Source organism: Bos javanicus, chromosome 9, assembly GCF_032452875.1.
Source record: "Bos javanicus breed banteng chromosome 9, ARS-OSU_banteng_1.0, whole genome shotgun sequence".
Lineage (NCBI taxonomy): Eukaryota > Metazoa > Chordata > Mammalia > Artiodactyla > Bovidae > Bos > Bos javanicus.
The window spans coordinates 101,463,485-101,479,490 of record NC_083876.1 but is presented as its reverse complement, the minus strand read 5'-3'; the positions used below and the strand labels follow the sequence as shown (position 1 = coordinate 101,479,490).

General features: G+C 59.4%; 1 protein-coding gene across 8 annotated transcripts in view; it reads left to right on the top strand.

Annotated features, from left to right (window-relative positions):
• RPS6KA2 (ribosomal protein S6 kinase A2) overlaps positions 1–16,006 on the top strand; it is a 334,507-nt gene that overhangs the window by 267,249 nt on the left and 51,252 nt on the right. For all 8 annotated transcript variants that reach the window (XM_061428531.1, XM_061428534.1, XM_061428535.1 and 5 more), the window contains 5 exons: positions 4,930–5,036; positions 7,663–7,700; positions 9,724–9,866; positions 13,284–13,354; positions 15,252–15,340. In XM_061428531.1, the coding sequence (XP_061284515.1) occupies positions 4,930–5,036; positions 7,663–7,700; positions 9,724–9,866; positions 13,284–13,354; positions 15,252–15,340 (448 nt within the window). The remainder of the gene's footprint in view (positions 1–4,929; positions 5,037–7,662; positions 7,701–9,723; positions 9,867–13,283; positions 13,355–15,251; positions 15,341–16,006) is intronic.

The following is a 16,006-nucleotide window of genomic DNA, read 5'->3' as shown; positions in this document are numbered from 1 at the left end:
ACGTGAAAAAGTATTTTCTTTCCATTGTTTTCCCCGAGTCCACTGGATGGCATCCTTGTGAGTGTCGGTCTCAGCACTGACTCCTTCGAGAACTCACATCCGTGGGTGTTTCATTCCCGAAGAGAAACTCTGTCATTTGAACTTGGAGGCCGTCCTGAGCTGAGTCCTAAGAACAGCCAAGAAGAGGAAACGGTGACTGTAAGCCTGGACTGCAGGCACGCCAGTGTGCTTATGTCCAGAGGTGGGGACGGTCAGGCGAAGGGGAACCCAACAGCCAGCAGCATCTGATGGCAGAGAAGCCCCCTGAGCGTGTTGGCCAGTTTAGGGAAGAAAGACCCAGCCAGGGAAGGAGGTGCTGGTCAAGCGTGGAGACGGAACAAGTGATTCCAGAGGCCGGAGGGGCGGCAAGGGTTGGCGGGACCCTGATGCTTCCCTCCAGGACTTGGGGCGCATGTCCCGGCCCTACTGGGAGGCACCCCCTTTGTGAAGGGGACGAGCTCCACCTGCACCAGCCTGATGTCATCACGTTCGTTTCCCCAGACAACCCTTATCCTGGCCCCAGCTTCCCGTGCAGCCTTCTGATGGTGTGTTGATTTTCAGAGGGAGTTCAGCCATGACACGGGTTTCTGCTGTCTGTGACGCTGACTTCTCACGGTGCAGGTAGAGAACGCTTTCTGGTAGCATCTGGCTTGCTGGTGAGGTGACTACAGAATTGCATGCCGGTTCTCACAGCCGCCATGGACAGGGAGACCGTGGGAGGCAATGACCTGGAGGTCTGCTGGGCGCCGTGGCCTTGAGTGTGTTTCAGCTGAGCCAGGATCCCTCTCCCACTGGCCTCCCCGAGAGGGGCACCTGCTGACGCCACACGAGTGGGTCATGTTAGTGGACTCGTCCGCTTCGGAGAGACAGCGGCTCCTCGTCCATAACCTGAGGGGGGAAGATGTGAGGTCTGAAGGAGGAGAAATGAGATTCAAGACGTGGTCTCAGGAAACCTTTCAGGCCTGTTTACATCGACCTTCACAGCGTGGTTTAGATGGTTGTGTTATAATAAAATGGTACATCCCAGGCAGAGAAGACATCTTGAGAGTCCCTTGGACTGCAAGGAAATCCAACCAATCACCAATCCATCCTAAAGGAAATCAGCCCTTCGAATATTCATTGGAAGTACTGATGCTGAAGATGAAACTCCAATACTTTGGCCACCTGATGCGAAGAGCTGACTCATTTGAAAAGACCCTGATGCTGGGAAAGATTGAGGGCAGGAGGAGAAGGGGATGACAGAGGATGAGATGGCTGGATGGCATCACTGACTCAATGGACATGAGTCTGAGTAAACTCTGGGAGTTGATGATGGACAGGGAGGCCTGGCGTGCTGTGGTTCATGAGGTCATAAAGAGTCAGACACAACTCAGCGACTGAACTGAACTGAACTGAACATCCTAGGCACTTGTATTAAAACATAAACCCAGAAACACACTCCCAAGCCACATGGTTTGAGGGGCAAGAGAAGCTTGCCCAGAGGAGAGAACCCAGCCCGGTGTTCCACCCACAAGCCAAGTCACTTTGTGAGAAGAGCCCCCAGATTCACTGGTCCTGAAACTGCAACGGGAACTCATGCTTCTGTTGTAGGAGCCGGAAGAGCCTGGTCAGGGCCATGGTCTGCAGAGCGGAGCTGTGCTCAGGGCTCGGGGCTCAGTGCTCAGTGCTCAGGGCTCAGGGCTCAGTGCTCAGTGCTCGGGGCTCAGTGCTCAGGGCCTGGGGCTCAGTGCTCAGTACTCAGTGCTTGGGGCACAGGGCTCAGTGCTTGGGGCTCAGGGATCAGGGATCAGTGCTCAGTGCTTGGGGCTCAGTGGTCAGTGCTCAGGGCACGGGGCTCAGTGGTCAGTGCTCAGGGCTCAGGGCTCAGTGCTCGGGGCTCAGTGCTCAGGGCTTGGGGCTTGGGGCTCAGTGCTCAGGGCTCAGTGCTTGGGGCTCAGTGCTCAGTACTCAGTGCTTGGGGCACAGGGCTCAGTGCTTGGGGCTCAGGGATCAGGGATCAGTGCTCAGTGCTTGGGGCTCAGTGGTCAGTGCTCAGTGCACAGGGCTCAGTGCTCGGGCTCAGGGCTCAGTGCTCGGGGCTCAGGGCTCAGGGTCAGTGCTTGGGGCTCAGGGCTCAGTGCTCAGTGCTCGGGGCACAGTGGTCAGTGCTCGGGGCACAGGGCTCAGTGCTCAGGCTCAGGGCTCAGTGCTCAGGGCTCGGGGCTCAGGGCTCAGTACTCAGGGCTCAGTGCTTGGGGCTCAGGGCTCAGGGCACAGGGCTCAAGGCTCAGGGCTCAGTGCTCGGGGCACAGGGCTCGGGGCTCAGGGCTCAGTGCTCAGTACTCAGGGCTTGGGGCACAGGGCTCAGTGCTTGGGGCTCAGGGCTCAGGGCTCAGTGCTCGGGGCTCAGTGGTCAGTGCTCAGGGCATAGGGCTCAGTGCTCAGGCTCAGGGCTCAGGGCTCGGGGCTCGGGGCTCAGTGCTCAAGGCTCAGGGCTCGGGGCTCAGTGCTTGGGACTCGGGGCTCAGTGGTCAGTGCTCAGGGCACGGGGCTCAGTGGTCAGTGCTCAGGGCTCAGGGCTCAGGGCTCAGTGCTCGGGGCTCAGTGCTCGGGGCTTGGGGCTTGGGGCTCAGTGCTCAGGGCTCAGTGCTTGGGGCTCAGTGCTCAGTACTCAGTGCTTGGGGCACAGGGCTCAGTGCTTGGGGCTCAGGGATCAGGGATCAGTGCTCAGTGCTTGGGGCTCAGTGGTCAGTGCTCAGTGCACAGGGCTCAGTGCTCGGGCTCAGGGCTCAGTGCTCGGGGCTCAGGGCTCAGGGTCAGTGCTTGGGGCTCAGGGCTCAGTGCTCAGTGCTCGGGGCACAGTGGTCAGTGCTCGGGGCACAGGGCTCAGTGCTCAGGCTCAGGGCTCAGTGCTCAGGGCTCGGGGCTCAGGGCTCAGTACTCAGGGCTCAGTGCTTGGGGCTCAGGGCTCAGGGCACAGGGCTCAAGGCTCAGGGCTCAGTGCTCGGGGCACAGGGCTCGGGGCTCAGGGCTCAGTGCTCAGTACTCAGGGCTTGGGGCACAGGGCTCAGTGCTTGGGGCTCAGGGCTCAGGGCTCAGTGCTCGGGGCTCAGTGGTCAGTGCTCAGGGCATAGGGCTCAGTGCTCAGGCTCAGGGCTCAGGGCTCGGGGCTCGGGGCTCAGTGCTCAAGGCTCAGGGCTCGGGGCTCAGTGCTTGGGACTCGGGGCTCAGGGCTCAGTGCTCAGGGCTCTGTGCTCGGGACTCAGGGCTCAGCACTCAGGACTCGGGGCTCAGGGCTCAGTGCTTGGGACTCGGGACTCAGTGCTTGGGACTCGGGGCTTAGGGCTCAGTGCTTGGCACTCTGTGCTCAGGACTCAGGGCTCAGTGCTCAGGACTCGGGGCTCAGGGCTCAGTGCTCGGGGCTCAGGGCTCAGTGCTTGGGACTCGGGGCTCAGTGCTCAGGGCTCAGTGCTCAGGGCTCAGTGTTTGGGACTCAGGGCTCAGCACCTAGGACTCAGGGCTCAGGGCTCAGTGCTTGGGACTCGGGGCTCAGTGCTCAGGACTCGGGGCTTAGGGCTCAGTGCTCAGCACTCAGGGCTCAGTGCTCAGGACTCAGGGCTCAGTGCTCAGTGCTCGGGGCTCAGTGCTCAGGACTCGGGGCTCAGTGCTCAGGGCTCAGTGCTCAGGGCTCAGTGTTTGGGACTCAGGGCTCAGCACCTAGGACTCAGGGCTCAGGGCTCAGTGCTTGGGACTCGGGGCTCAGTGCTCAGGGCTCAGTGCTCAGGGCTCAGTGTTTGGGACTCAGGGCTCAGCACCTAGGACTCAGGGCTCAGGGCTCAGTGCTTGGGACTCGGGGCTCAGTGCTCAGGACTCGGGGCTTAGGGCTCAGTGCTCAGCACTCAGGGCTCAGTGCTCAGGACTCAGGGCTCAGTGCTCAGTGCTCGGGGCTCAGTGCTCAGGACTCGGGGCTCAGTGCTCAGCGCTCAGTGCTCAGGGCTCAGTGCTTGGGACTCAGGGCTCAGTGCTCGGGGCTCAGGGCTCAGTGCTCAGTGCTCAGGGCTCAGTGCTTGGGACTCGGGGCTCAGGGCTCAGGGCTCAGTGCTCAGGGCTCAGTGTTTGGGACTCGGGGCTCAGCACCTAGGACTCAGGGCTCAGGGCTCAGTGCTTGGGACTCGGGGCTCAGTGCTCGGGACTCGGGGCTTAGGGCTCAGTGCTCGGCCCTCAGGGCTCAGTGCTCAGGACTCAGGGCTCAGTGCTCAGTGCTCGGGGCTCAGTGCTCAGTGCTCGGGACTCGGGGCTCAGTGCTCAGTGCTCGGGGCTCAGTGCTCAGTGCTCGGGGCTCAGTGCTCAGGACTCGGGGCTCAGTGCTCAGCGCTCAGTGCTCGGGGCTCAGTGCTCAGGCCTCAGTGCTTGGGGCTCAGTGCTCAGGGCTCAGCACTCAGGGCTCAGCGCTCAGTGCTCGGGGCTCAGTGCTCTGGGCTTGGGGCTCAGGGCTCAGTGCTTGGGACTCGGGGCTTGGCACTCAGGACTCAGGGCTCAGTGCTCAGTGCTCGGGGCTCAGGGCCCAGGGCTCAGGGCTCAGTGCTTGGGACGTGGGGCTTGGCACTCAGGACTCGGGGCTCAGTGCTCAGTGCTCGGGGCTCAGGGGTCAGGACTCGGGGCTCAGCGCTCGGGACTTGGGGCTCGGTGCTCGGGACTCGGGGCTCAGCGCTTGGGACTCGGGGCTCAGGGCTCAGGGCTCAGTGATCAGGGTTCAGTACTCAGTGCTCGGGGCTCTGAGCACTGTGATTTGGGGCTCGACGCTCAGGACTCGGAGCTCGGGGCCCAGGGCTCAGGGCAGGCCTCAGGAGCAGCGTCCTGCTCTCTACACCCAGCGGACCGAGCAGGCTGAGTCTCCTCTGTCTCCTGCAGGTGATGTTCACGGAGGAGGACGTCAAGTTCTACCTGGCGGAGCTGGCCTTGGCCTTGGACCACCTGCACGGCCTGGGCATCATCTACAGAGACCTGAAGCCAGAGAAGTGAGCAGCCCCCCGCCCCGCCAAGACCTCACTCTGTCCCTGTTCCCCTGGGTGCACACACCAGGCTGGAGGCCGGGGACGTCCCGGTGCCACCCCCGCACACGGGGATTCCACCTGCCTGCCCCCCGGAAGGGGCCAGACGCAGGCATGGCTTGTGCTGAGACGTGTGGGATGGCCCCGCTCCCCACCTGACCCTCTGAACACCTCCTGCCCAGGCTGCACCCCTGCGGTTCAGGGGAGGCTGGGCAGGCTGGAGGCGGCCCTCCGCCCCTCCAACCACACCTGCTGTCCCCCTTAGGTGGGGCCCGTCCTGCAGGGGCCCATCCCCCACACACCTCCTCCTCCAGGCTGGCCTCTGGCCCACCTCCACCTCCAGGTTCTGGAAGCCCTTCAGCTGCCTCAGCGGGCCCGTTTCTAGGTGATGAGTCAGTTGAGCTGCTCCAAGGTTTTCTAAAAGACAGTGGACCAGATTCGCAGCCCAGATCCCAAATAGATTCCTGTATCTTTGGCAACGATCATCTGTAATGTTGTTTCTACGATATTTTGCTAATCCAGTCTAAATTTTTTTAAAGTCCCCCCACATAGTAACATTCTCATTTCAGGCATTTCCCTGCTATTTTCTGTGCAGAGCTGACAGTCCAGGAGGGACCCACTTGGAAAGGAGGGGTCTGTAGGGCGCTGTTTTAAGTTCAGTGGTCTCTACTGCAGAGTTGGTGATTTCTCAACCCTCTGAAGTGGTTGACAACACCCCCCAACCCACCCCTCCTCCCCCCGTAGACTGAGGTCCATGCCTGCCGCTGGATAGGGTGGGGCCTGGAGGGACCCCAAGGCTTGGGGCGAAAGGCAACCCAGGTCCCCAGGGCCCAGGAGGTGAAACTCCCCGCCTTATTCTCCGTCCCTTACTCCTTCACCTGCCGCGACCTGAGAAAAGCACACACTCTGCTCTGAGACGCAGCCGCCACTGACGGAAGCACCCGGGTTTGCCCAGAGGCCAGGAATGTTGGCAACGCCTCTGACACAAAGCGCGTTTGCCTGACACCCACGCCCGGCGTCAGCCTGAGCGCCCGCTGGGCAGAGCATCTCTGGCCGCACGTGTAAATGATGAATGTGTGAATAACCGTGAAAGGCCCTCTCCTGGGTGTCCCCGTGCCCGGCAAACGCCGCCTTCACCGCGGGCGCGGGGCCACCATCACCCCTGCCCTGAGCCCTGGGCCACCCGGAGGGCAGCACCCCGAGTCTCCCTCTGGTTAAGGGTCAGAGAGATCCGGACAGTTAGACGTGGTAATACGTCAGTGCAGGCGGAAGAACGAGAATTAGGAGTTAATCTTGAGAGTTGCTCACTTCTGGGGCAAAGGTGAAGTGTGCCTTGGAAGCAAAGACGAGAACATTTGCTTCTTTCATTATAGATGTCACCTCAGTTATATGCTGTAGCTTTTTCCTGCCCTTTTCCATGAAATAGTGGGTATTTTAATCCCATGGCTGATGTTTTTTAATTGTGGCAAGGTGAGTATAACATAAAATGGACCATCTTGACCATCTGCAACGGCACAGGTTAGTCGTGTCAAGAGCACTGACACTGTTGTACGTCACCACCCTCCGTCCCCAACTCTCCATCCTGCAAAACCGACACTCTGTCCCCGTGGAAACACTGCCTCCCCCCCTCCACTCCCCGTCTCCACGGACCTGACCGCTCTGGGTCCCCACGCAAGTGGGGTCACACGGCATCCGTCCTGCTGTGACCGACACTGCCCTCCGCCTAGTGTCCTCCTGGTGACCTGTGTCCCAGCTCCCTCCCTTTCCCAAATGTGTTTAAGGATCCACATGTTAATCCTCACAGTGTACATCCCAGTCTCTTTGGAGCTGGGCTGACACCTCCCAGGAGCTGGGGGAGCAGGGTTTAGTTTCAGCAAAGAGCGAGACGGGGTGACCAGAAGCCCCCCAGGAGCCGTGGGCTGCAACCTGGAGCAGGGCCTCGCAGGGCGCTGGCCTGCCTCCAGCCCCGCCGTGCCCCCTGCAGGAGCAAGCCCGGCCCCACGGCAGAGAGCCGGGGGCGACAGGACAGGGCTCCTGGTGGGGCTCCCAGGTGGCCCGTGCCTGCGACGAGGGCCGGGGCCAGGGGACCAGCCTGAGAACTCACGGGTTTCCCTGGAGCTCGGGGCTGGTCCCAAGAGCCAGGACAGGGCTCCCGGGGAGATCCGGGGAGAAGGAGTGGGCTCCAGCCAGCCAGCGCCCGCCTGGGGACAGGAGATCCCTGAGGGGCTCTGTGTCTGCACAGCTCAGGCGCTCCTGGCCCATCCCAGCCCTGTTCTCACAGGGCAGGCAGTCCTGGGGGCGGGGGGGGCAAACCGTCCCCCCGGGCTTGAGAAGGTCTCAGACCTGCCATCCCCCGCGAGCCTGGTAAACAGGTACAAGGACACAGGGGTGCCCCCTGCCCCATACACCGAGGGTCTGTGCGCGCCCAACCCAGCGGAAGCTGCTGACCAGAGACGCAGCGGCCGGGGGGCCAGCAGGCACCCCCTATCTGGCATGGAGACTGCTCCCCGGAGCCTGGGCGGGTCCCCTGGTGTCCGCGTGCCCTCTCCCGTGTCTCTTCTCAAAGCATCTGTTTTCCTCCCCTTTCTTCCAGCATCCTCCTGGACGAAGAGGGGCATATTAAGATCACAGGTGTGTAAGTCTCCCCTACCCCCCAGTGTTGACTTTGTCCCGGCCCTGGTACACGGGGCACCAGCCCAGGCCCCCATCAGCAGCGCGTGCACACGCGTCCCCGTGGCTGCAGCTCCTTCTGGCCTCCCTGAGGCCTCTTCTCTCCTCTGGGCTGGCTCACCCCACTCCTGATGCCACAGAGCACAGAGTAACTGACAGTAACTTCTCTCTAATGTCACAGTTAGACTTTTTAAGCTTCTCGTGAATTATGCATGAGAACGTGGCACTAATGTGACAAACCCTTCAGGAGGCACCCTAGGGGCAGGGGGCCACAGGTTGGAAGGCGCCTGCAGTGTCTACTGGTGTGGCTGCTGCAGAGCCCACTCTGACCTGATGGTGCCTCTGTGCTGCCCACAGAGGGCAGCAGAAGAGACTAACGCTTACAAGCTGGAACCTAAACCTGACTCTGCACCCGGGTAAAACAGTTCTGAAGTGCCAGCCAGGCGTTTCATGGAGATTTTAGGTTCTGGTAATACCTTTCCGGGTTTCTCTGCTGAGTGAGGAACTGCGCACATGTGTTATATAAACCACGTGTACACATGTGTACAGAGGTAGCTGGAATAAGCATGAGCAGTCACATTAAATGTATGTGTCATATCATAGGGTTTTATTTTGGTGTTAGTTCTACAAGGTCTTGTCGGTCTTCATAGAACTGAATGGTTCAGAACTTCAGCTTCTTCAGCATCAGCAGTTGGGGCACAGACTTGGATTACTGTGATGCTGAATGGTTTGCCTTGGAAACAAACAGAGATCATTCTGTCATTTTTGAGATTGCACCCTAAAACTGCATTTCAGACCCTTTTGTTGACCATGACGGCTACTCCATTTCTTCTAAGGGATTCTTGCCCACGGTAGTAGACATAATGGTCACCTGAGTTAAATTCACCCATTCTGGCCCATTTTAGTTCTCTGATTCCTAAAATGTTGATGTTCACACTTGCCATCTCCTGCTTGACCACTTCCAATTTGCCTTGGTTCATGGACCTAACGTTCCGGTTCCCTATTCAGTGCTGTTCTTTGTAGTCTCGGACTTTACTTTCACCTCCAGACATATCCACAACTGGCATCGCTTCGGCTCCAGCCCAGCCGCTTCGCTCTTTCTGGGGCTGTCTCTCTGCTCTTCCCCCGCAGCACACTGGACACCTGCCGCCCTGCAGGGCTCATCAGAGGATTTTGGCTTCCTCTGATGCAATCGTTGCCATCTCTGTTATTTATTAGTGACCCTGAGTTAGTCATTTGTCATGATCTGTCATTTTGGCACAAATTACAGACAAGCCCCCGAGACTCTCATGTGCAGAGCAAGTCGCTTCGGCCGTGAGTGTCAGACCCACGGGGGTGGTGGGGAGGCTGTCTTAGCCGCGGGCTCGCTTGGTCCTCACTCCGCCCGGGAGGAGGTTAGGTAACCTGAAGTTCACAGATGATGAACTGGAGGGGTCTGTAGTCTCAGGACCGGCGGGCTCACTGTGTCCCCCACCCGCTGGGTGCAGTAACAGGAGCGTGGCAGGACGGCCCCCTTGGCTGGCTTTGAGGATGAGGTCTGGGGACGGTGACCCACGGCAGGAGCTCCAAAGCCCCGTCAGACTTGTCTGTCTTCTGCTTCTTGCCTCACCACTGGGGGCCACCTTCCTGAGTACCCTTGTGCCCGTGACCCTTTTCTGGTCCCTTCCTTTGGAATAGGGGTCCTCTCCCTGCCCGTCCATCAGAGCAACTCCAGAGCCTCTCCCCAGGCCGCCGACATCCAGGGTGTCCTGCCAAAAACGGCCTCTGGGGAAGTGGTGTCGGGCATCAGAACACAGGCTCTGAGTACCCTTGCGAGCACTCCGGGGCGTGTTCATCCCGACAGAATCCCACGGGGAGGCGCGGGGCCTGGCTCAGCCTCTGCAGGCAGCGTGGCCCCGGGAGGGAGGCGGGGAGGGCTGGCCAGGCAGCCAGGGGTCTGAGCACCGCCCAGAGACTGAGCGCTGTGTGCGGTGTGTCCCTGTAGATTTCGGGCTGAGTAAAGAGGCCATCGACCACGACAAGAGAGCCTACTCCTTCTGCGGGACGATCGAGTACATGGCGCCTGAGGTGGTGAACCGGCGGGGCCACACGCAGAGTGCGGACTGGTGGTCCTTCGGCGTGCTCATGGTAGGGCGTGCGCGCGGTGGGGCGTGCTCGTGGTAGGGCGTGCGCGCGGTGGGGCGTGCGCGTGGTAGGGCGTGCGCGTGGTGGGGCGTGCTCGTGGTACGGCGTGCGCGCGGTGGGGCGTGCTCGTGGTAGGGCGTGCGCGCGGTGAGGCGTGCTCGTGGTGAGGCGTGCTCGTGGTACAGCATGCGCGTGGTGGGGCGTGCTCATGGTAGGGCGTGCACGCGGTGGGGCGTGCTCACGGTAGGGCGTGCGGGCAGTGGGGCGTGCTCGTGGTACGGCGTGCGCACAGTGGGGCGTGCGCGCGGTGGGGCGTGCTCATGGTAGGGCGTGCGCGCGGTGGGGCACCCACAGTCTACAGGCGCTCGGGACTCTGTGCCCTGTGCGCCTGCCCACCCCCAGAGCGCAGAGATCCGGGAACAACCCAGGAAAACAATGCCCGTTGTGTGACTCATCCATTCCTGAGCCTGGCATTTCCTGGCAGCCTCCCCTCCATCCTCCCCAGGCTCCCAGCATCGGGAAACAGAGCTGGGATTCAGCTAAGGATACAGATGTGTGAAGAGTCAGACCTTCTTTATCCTTAACGCTCTTAATGTTATTTTAAAGGGTGCGGTCATTTCCAGATTAAAGATGCTTTTCTTACTTCAATCACAGAATCCCTCCACTTAGTCATAAAAGTCACCATGAACCAAAATACACGAGTGGAACATTTTTACATCTACGTCTAGAAATGTGGATTTTCTTCGGATCTTTCGTTCGCAGAGCATGCAGCAAACACCTTCTAGACGGGATGTCCCCTGGTCACGACAAAAGGGGTGCTGGCCCACGCGGTCCTCCCGTCCTCAGCCTTCCTCGTCCCCTGCCCCCGTCCAGCCCCCCTGCACCGGGCCCTGGGCTGGCGGCCCCTCCACGTTTGCGAGTCCTCAGCAGGAACCAGACCTCTGAGGTTCTTGGGTCTGACACTGGATGGGAGAAGCATCGTGGCCTCTCCGGGTTGTCCAGCCCCCTCCTCCTTGTGCGTCTAACGAATGAGGAGACCGAGTGACGGGAGTTCTCGGAGATTCCACGGAGGTTGTTCGGCTGCCTCTTTCCAGCAGACGCCTCACACCCTGGCCACAGGACCTCTGGCCGCTGCCCTGCAGGGTGTCACCCATGTGCCTTCCGGCTGGCACCCAGGAGGCTCACTTGGTCTCTAGCTTCTGGTCCTTGGCCCCGCAGACTCAGAAGTGCAGGCTGATTGGACTTGTCAGTGCAGACCCCGACCTCTGTCTGTAGGGCAGACACGTTGAACCAGCTCAGGGGCAGGGGTCAGTTCCCACGGCCTCAGCCAAGATGCCAGCGCACGGGTTTCCAGAAGAGACCGCCTGCCGTGCTGGGCAGCACCCCCACCTCCAGAGTCAGTGTGATCTCTCCCCTCCAGCCACTCACAAGGAAGTCAAACTGTGATGAGAAGGCTGCTCCCCAAACAGAGTCACAGCAAATGAAGCGGGTTAATCCAGGCAAGGTGATCGGCACAAGCCGCTGACCTCACGCGGCCCCATGAGTGCCGGCTGCCAGGGGCTGGTGATGCTCGCTGCGTTCTTGGTTATTTAGACCGCGAGTGGCCTCAGCTGAGACTCAGTCCGTCTTCACGGCGGAGGCCCCTGAGATGGGACGTCCAGCTGTCCCTTCCGACCAGCCGTCTCTCTTTAGACACATCAGTGAGACCATCAGGTTAGCTTCTCCCCTGAAAGGTAACCGCCTCCTCGCCTCTGCTCCTGTCCATGTGGGTGCTCCCCCGTCGCCCTGTCTGGAGGGTGTGTGGTGGGGGTGGGCGTGGGGCGTCAGCACCCTCACTGCACATTTTACCAGAAGTTTGGTCTCACCTTCCTGACATGGGCTTCCCGGTCCCAGGTCACAGCTCTGCATCTTCAGAAGCGATTCCAGTTCTTCAGCCTCCATCCCCCTCTGTGCCCTCCATCCCCCTGAGAAGCACGGGGTGGGGCGGCTCCCTGAGGCCCCCCGGCTTTCCCCTGTGCCTGGACCCCGTCCCTACACTCTCCGAGCCCTTAGGGTGCACACTGTCCTCACCAGAGACCACACAGCGCTTCCGCAGGGAGCCCGTGCCCGAAGCTCTGAGGTCACAGGACGCCACGTGTGTCTCTGCGTACCTGACGTTCATCAGTGGCAGAGCCTGAGGCCGGCCTGAGCCTGGGGAGAAGGACCGTCTCAGCGGCCAGCACAGCACAGAAGACTGCACGCAAATCCACGCGCGGCAGAGCCACCCGGAGTTGGCGCTGTGAGGCTTCTGGGGGAGCGGGGCCATGCTGTCCACCTCGCCCACGTCTGTATATATTAAGACAACAGACACAAAATCTAAAATACGCCTTACATGCTGCTTTCTGGTCAAAGTCATCGCATGTTTAATAAATGGAGAGACTGAAAGGGGAAAAAAAGGAACCGTGAAGACACAAGAAGGAAGATGAAATGAAAAGCAGCCGGGAGAAGAGACGTGAAAGGCAGACGAGAAGAGAGGAGGGCGGGGGCGGCGCTCGGGCTCTGTGTCCTCTTGGCGCTTTGCCTCACCTTGGCTCATGAACACAAGCGTCTCATCTTGTGCCATGAACACCTGTCTCTGTGAGGGTCTCCCGGGCGCAGGGGAGACCTTCACGGGTCCCCAGCCCAGGAAGGTCTGGGCCCCGAGGGTCCACAGGCAGTGAGTGCAGAGCGGGCCTGGGCTCCCCGGCCCCCCCGCCTCTGCGCCCCAGGAAATGGCCCAGAACTTTGGAGACAGTGGCCCAGAGAGGCTGGCCTCTCGCCCCTGCTGTCTGCCGCGGTCCTCACTGCAGGGACTGTCCAGCCACCCTGCTCTTGGGCGCAGGACACTCTGTCCTGAATTACCCGCTTAGGGGCCGGTCTGCTCCACCGTTCAGTGTCTCATGACCTTTGGGTGGGGATCACAGTAGGGTGAAGGAGGAGGGTTGTCCTGATGATGATGAGTCTGCACGGCTCTCAGAGTCCACGGTGCATCCTCGCATTCGATCTGGACCGAGAGATCTCCCCCCGCCCCAGCCCCCGCCTCCTTCTCGCTGAGCTGCTCCACTGCACCCTCCAGGGAAGGACGGGTCCTCAGTCGCCCCCGTGGAGGGTGTGTGGCCATATCCTGCCATCCCTGCAGGTCCCCGTCCCAGCACTGACCCCTGCTCCCTGTCGTGGAGCTGAGTTGGTGACTGTCGTTCGCCCGCCCATCCATCTCTGCACTGAACGCTGAGGCCCACCATGCAGCTCTGTTCCAAGCAACCACGTGGGCCAGCGCCCGCACGTAGTGGACCAGGACTTCGAATGGCCGTGTGAACTCGGGCGCACGCTGCCCGTCTGGGTCTCTCCACTGGGCAGTGGGGTTGGTCTGAACACTTGCTCCTGTTCTGTGTTGCTCTGCAGTTCGAGATGCTCACGGGGTCACTGCCATTCCAGGGGAAGGACAGGAAGGAGACCATGGCCCTCATCCTCAAGTGAGTCAAACTCCCACCGTGGGATCCACCCCAGCACTTGCTCGCCCCTTCTGATAGCAAGAGCTTCCGTCTTTGAAACCAGGAGTGTCCAGTGGGCAGTGATGGTAGTGAGCACCCTTGGCATTTCCCTGTCAGTGGATAAAGCGAGTGGGGTGTGATTCTGATGAAATCTTCTATTGAAGATTCTGTTTCCCATTTGTGAAGCTCATCAAAGTTGTCCCGTGGCAGGGTCTTTAGACGTGATGGCGGATGACCTTCAGAAACGCAGACTCAGGGGCAGAGGGCGCAGGAGCTCCCGAGAGAGCCTCCTGCTCTGCCTGTCGCCCGCTCGTGCAGGGGCCTCAGCTCTCCTGCCTGACATGGGCAGGACTCGTGTGTCCCGTGTGACTGAGTGTGCATGCTAAGTCGCTTCAGTCGTGTCTGACTCTTTGCGACCCCATGGACTATAGCCCACCAGCCTCCTCTGTCCATGGGATTTCCCAGGCAAGAATACTGGAGTGGGTCGCCATTTCTTCCTCCAGGGGATCTTGCCAGCCCAGGGATCAAACCCTTGTCTCATGTCTTCTGCATTGGCAGGTGGGTTCTTTACCACTAGCGTTGTCTGGGAAGCATGTGACTGAGTGTGAACATAACTTTCTCCTTAATGTTCACGCAGAATATTTTACCATGAAAATAGGTTTTGCATTTAGAACCCTAGAAAGAGATCTAAACACAGAGCCTGTCTTTCTGTAGTATCTTTTTTTAAAACATCATTTTGTTTTATTGGCTTCACTGCATGGCTCCTGGGATTCACCAGAGTTCCCCAACCAGGGACTGAACCCACGCTCCCTGCAGTGGAAACACCAGGTCCTAACAGCTCCTAACAGCTGGACCAGCAGGAAGTCCCTTGCTGTAACTCCTTAAATGTGAACAGGCGTCATCTGAGCCAGGTGTCAGATAGCAATCTGTGGGAGAGAGAGAAGCAGGTGGAGGGCAGACGCAAGCGGGCCAGTGGCCCCTGGAACAGGTGGACTCCAAGTCACTCCAGCTCTCCCTGCTCAGGGGGTTGGGGGGCGGCGGAGGGGGGTGCTCACCACACCTGCAGGAGAAGCTGTGAAGCTGCTTGGCCTCATGACCAGCTCTCTCAAACTCTGCTTGCAGGTGAACACACAACTTTTGTAAAACTGAGAGGCACCTACAAACCTTGCATTTTTGTAGATCACGTCATTTTATAAATAAGAGGCATCCCATAATAAGAGGCATCCCATGAACAATGTTTCCTGTATCAGGGGACCTTGTACTGTGATGACGGGCGTAACTGCAATCTGCTGTTTCTATTGGTGGTCTCTGCTCCTTTTCATTCTAAGGGGGCACAAGACCTTTTTCTGGAGCTAGAATAATTTCCTCGCAGCAAATCCCAGGTGTGAACTTACAGCCTGTCACTTGGGAGTGACAGCATTTCTGAAGGAGCAGCACCAGACTGTGGTCACGTGGTTCCTGAAGGTAGGGGGTGTCCAGGACCCCAGGGGCCTGCGAGGCCCTCCTTTCCCAGATGTGGCCACAGACTAAACTGGAGGCTCATGGGAGAATCCAGCTGCCTCATCAAACCAAGAGAGATTCCCAAAATGTTAGCAACACCACTCGTCTCTCCAAAGTCTTTGATGGCGTTGTCTCAGAAAACATAGTTAATTTCCATTTAAAATGTTACTTATGTTCATGGGAGCATTGCTGTTTATTTTTAGGGGCTTTATTGTTTTTAATGAATTATTAAACAGCTGCTGTGAATAGCTGCTCTGGTCACGTTGGTTTGATTGGATTTCTCTGTGGATGCTGACTGCAGAAACCCAGAGCACTGGAGCAAACTCTGGCCCCCCTTGGGCTCGTCTTTCTTCCCCTAAAATATGACTGTGCTTTTCAGAGCCAAGCTAGGCATGCCGCAGTTCCTCAGCGTGGAGGCCCAGAGTCTGCTGAGAGCGCTCTTCAAACGGAACCCCTGCAACCGGCTGGGTAAGCCCCCCTGACCCCTGAGCCACCCGGGGCTGCCCGGGGGGTGATTGGAATGTGGAAGACGCACAGGTGTGAACCAGCGGGGAGCGGAGCTCAGGAGGAGCCCTCGTGGCAGCGCCAGGTGGGGGGCTGGAATACCAGGACCCCGTCCCACCCGGCACTTCCTTGCTGTGCAACCTTCGGCAGAGGGCTGCCCCTCTCTGCGCCTGGGTTCCCGACCTGTGAAGCGAGGGTCGTAGCAGAGCTTCTTCACAGGGTTGTGAGGAAGACCTCCAGAGCCAGCACGGCACCTGACACATAGGAAACACGCAGTGTGTTGGACAAAGGAACGTGTGAAAGCAAAGAGAATCGGAGTGCACAGGTCTGAGGGGTGGGGAGGGCATCTTTCTTTCCCTGCCGCTTGGACAGATAGAGTTGTCCAAGGCTCAGTTACTGGCAGAAGAAACCATCGTCCTGTGCAGTGCGTTTTAACAGGTCTTATTAAACTGTTTCCTGAGATCACTGCAAAAAGGCAGAGTGGGCGAGGGACTGTTGGGCTGTCTCTAGAAGGGCCGGCAGCACCAAAGAAGAATGAAGCGCCCAGCTGGGTCCTGAGTCCACGCCAGAAGCAGAACAAGAGAGAACCAGCGGTAGAGAAGAGGGACCACTCTGGTCTGTCACCCTGAG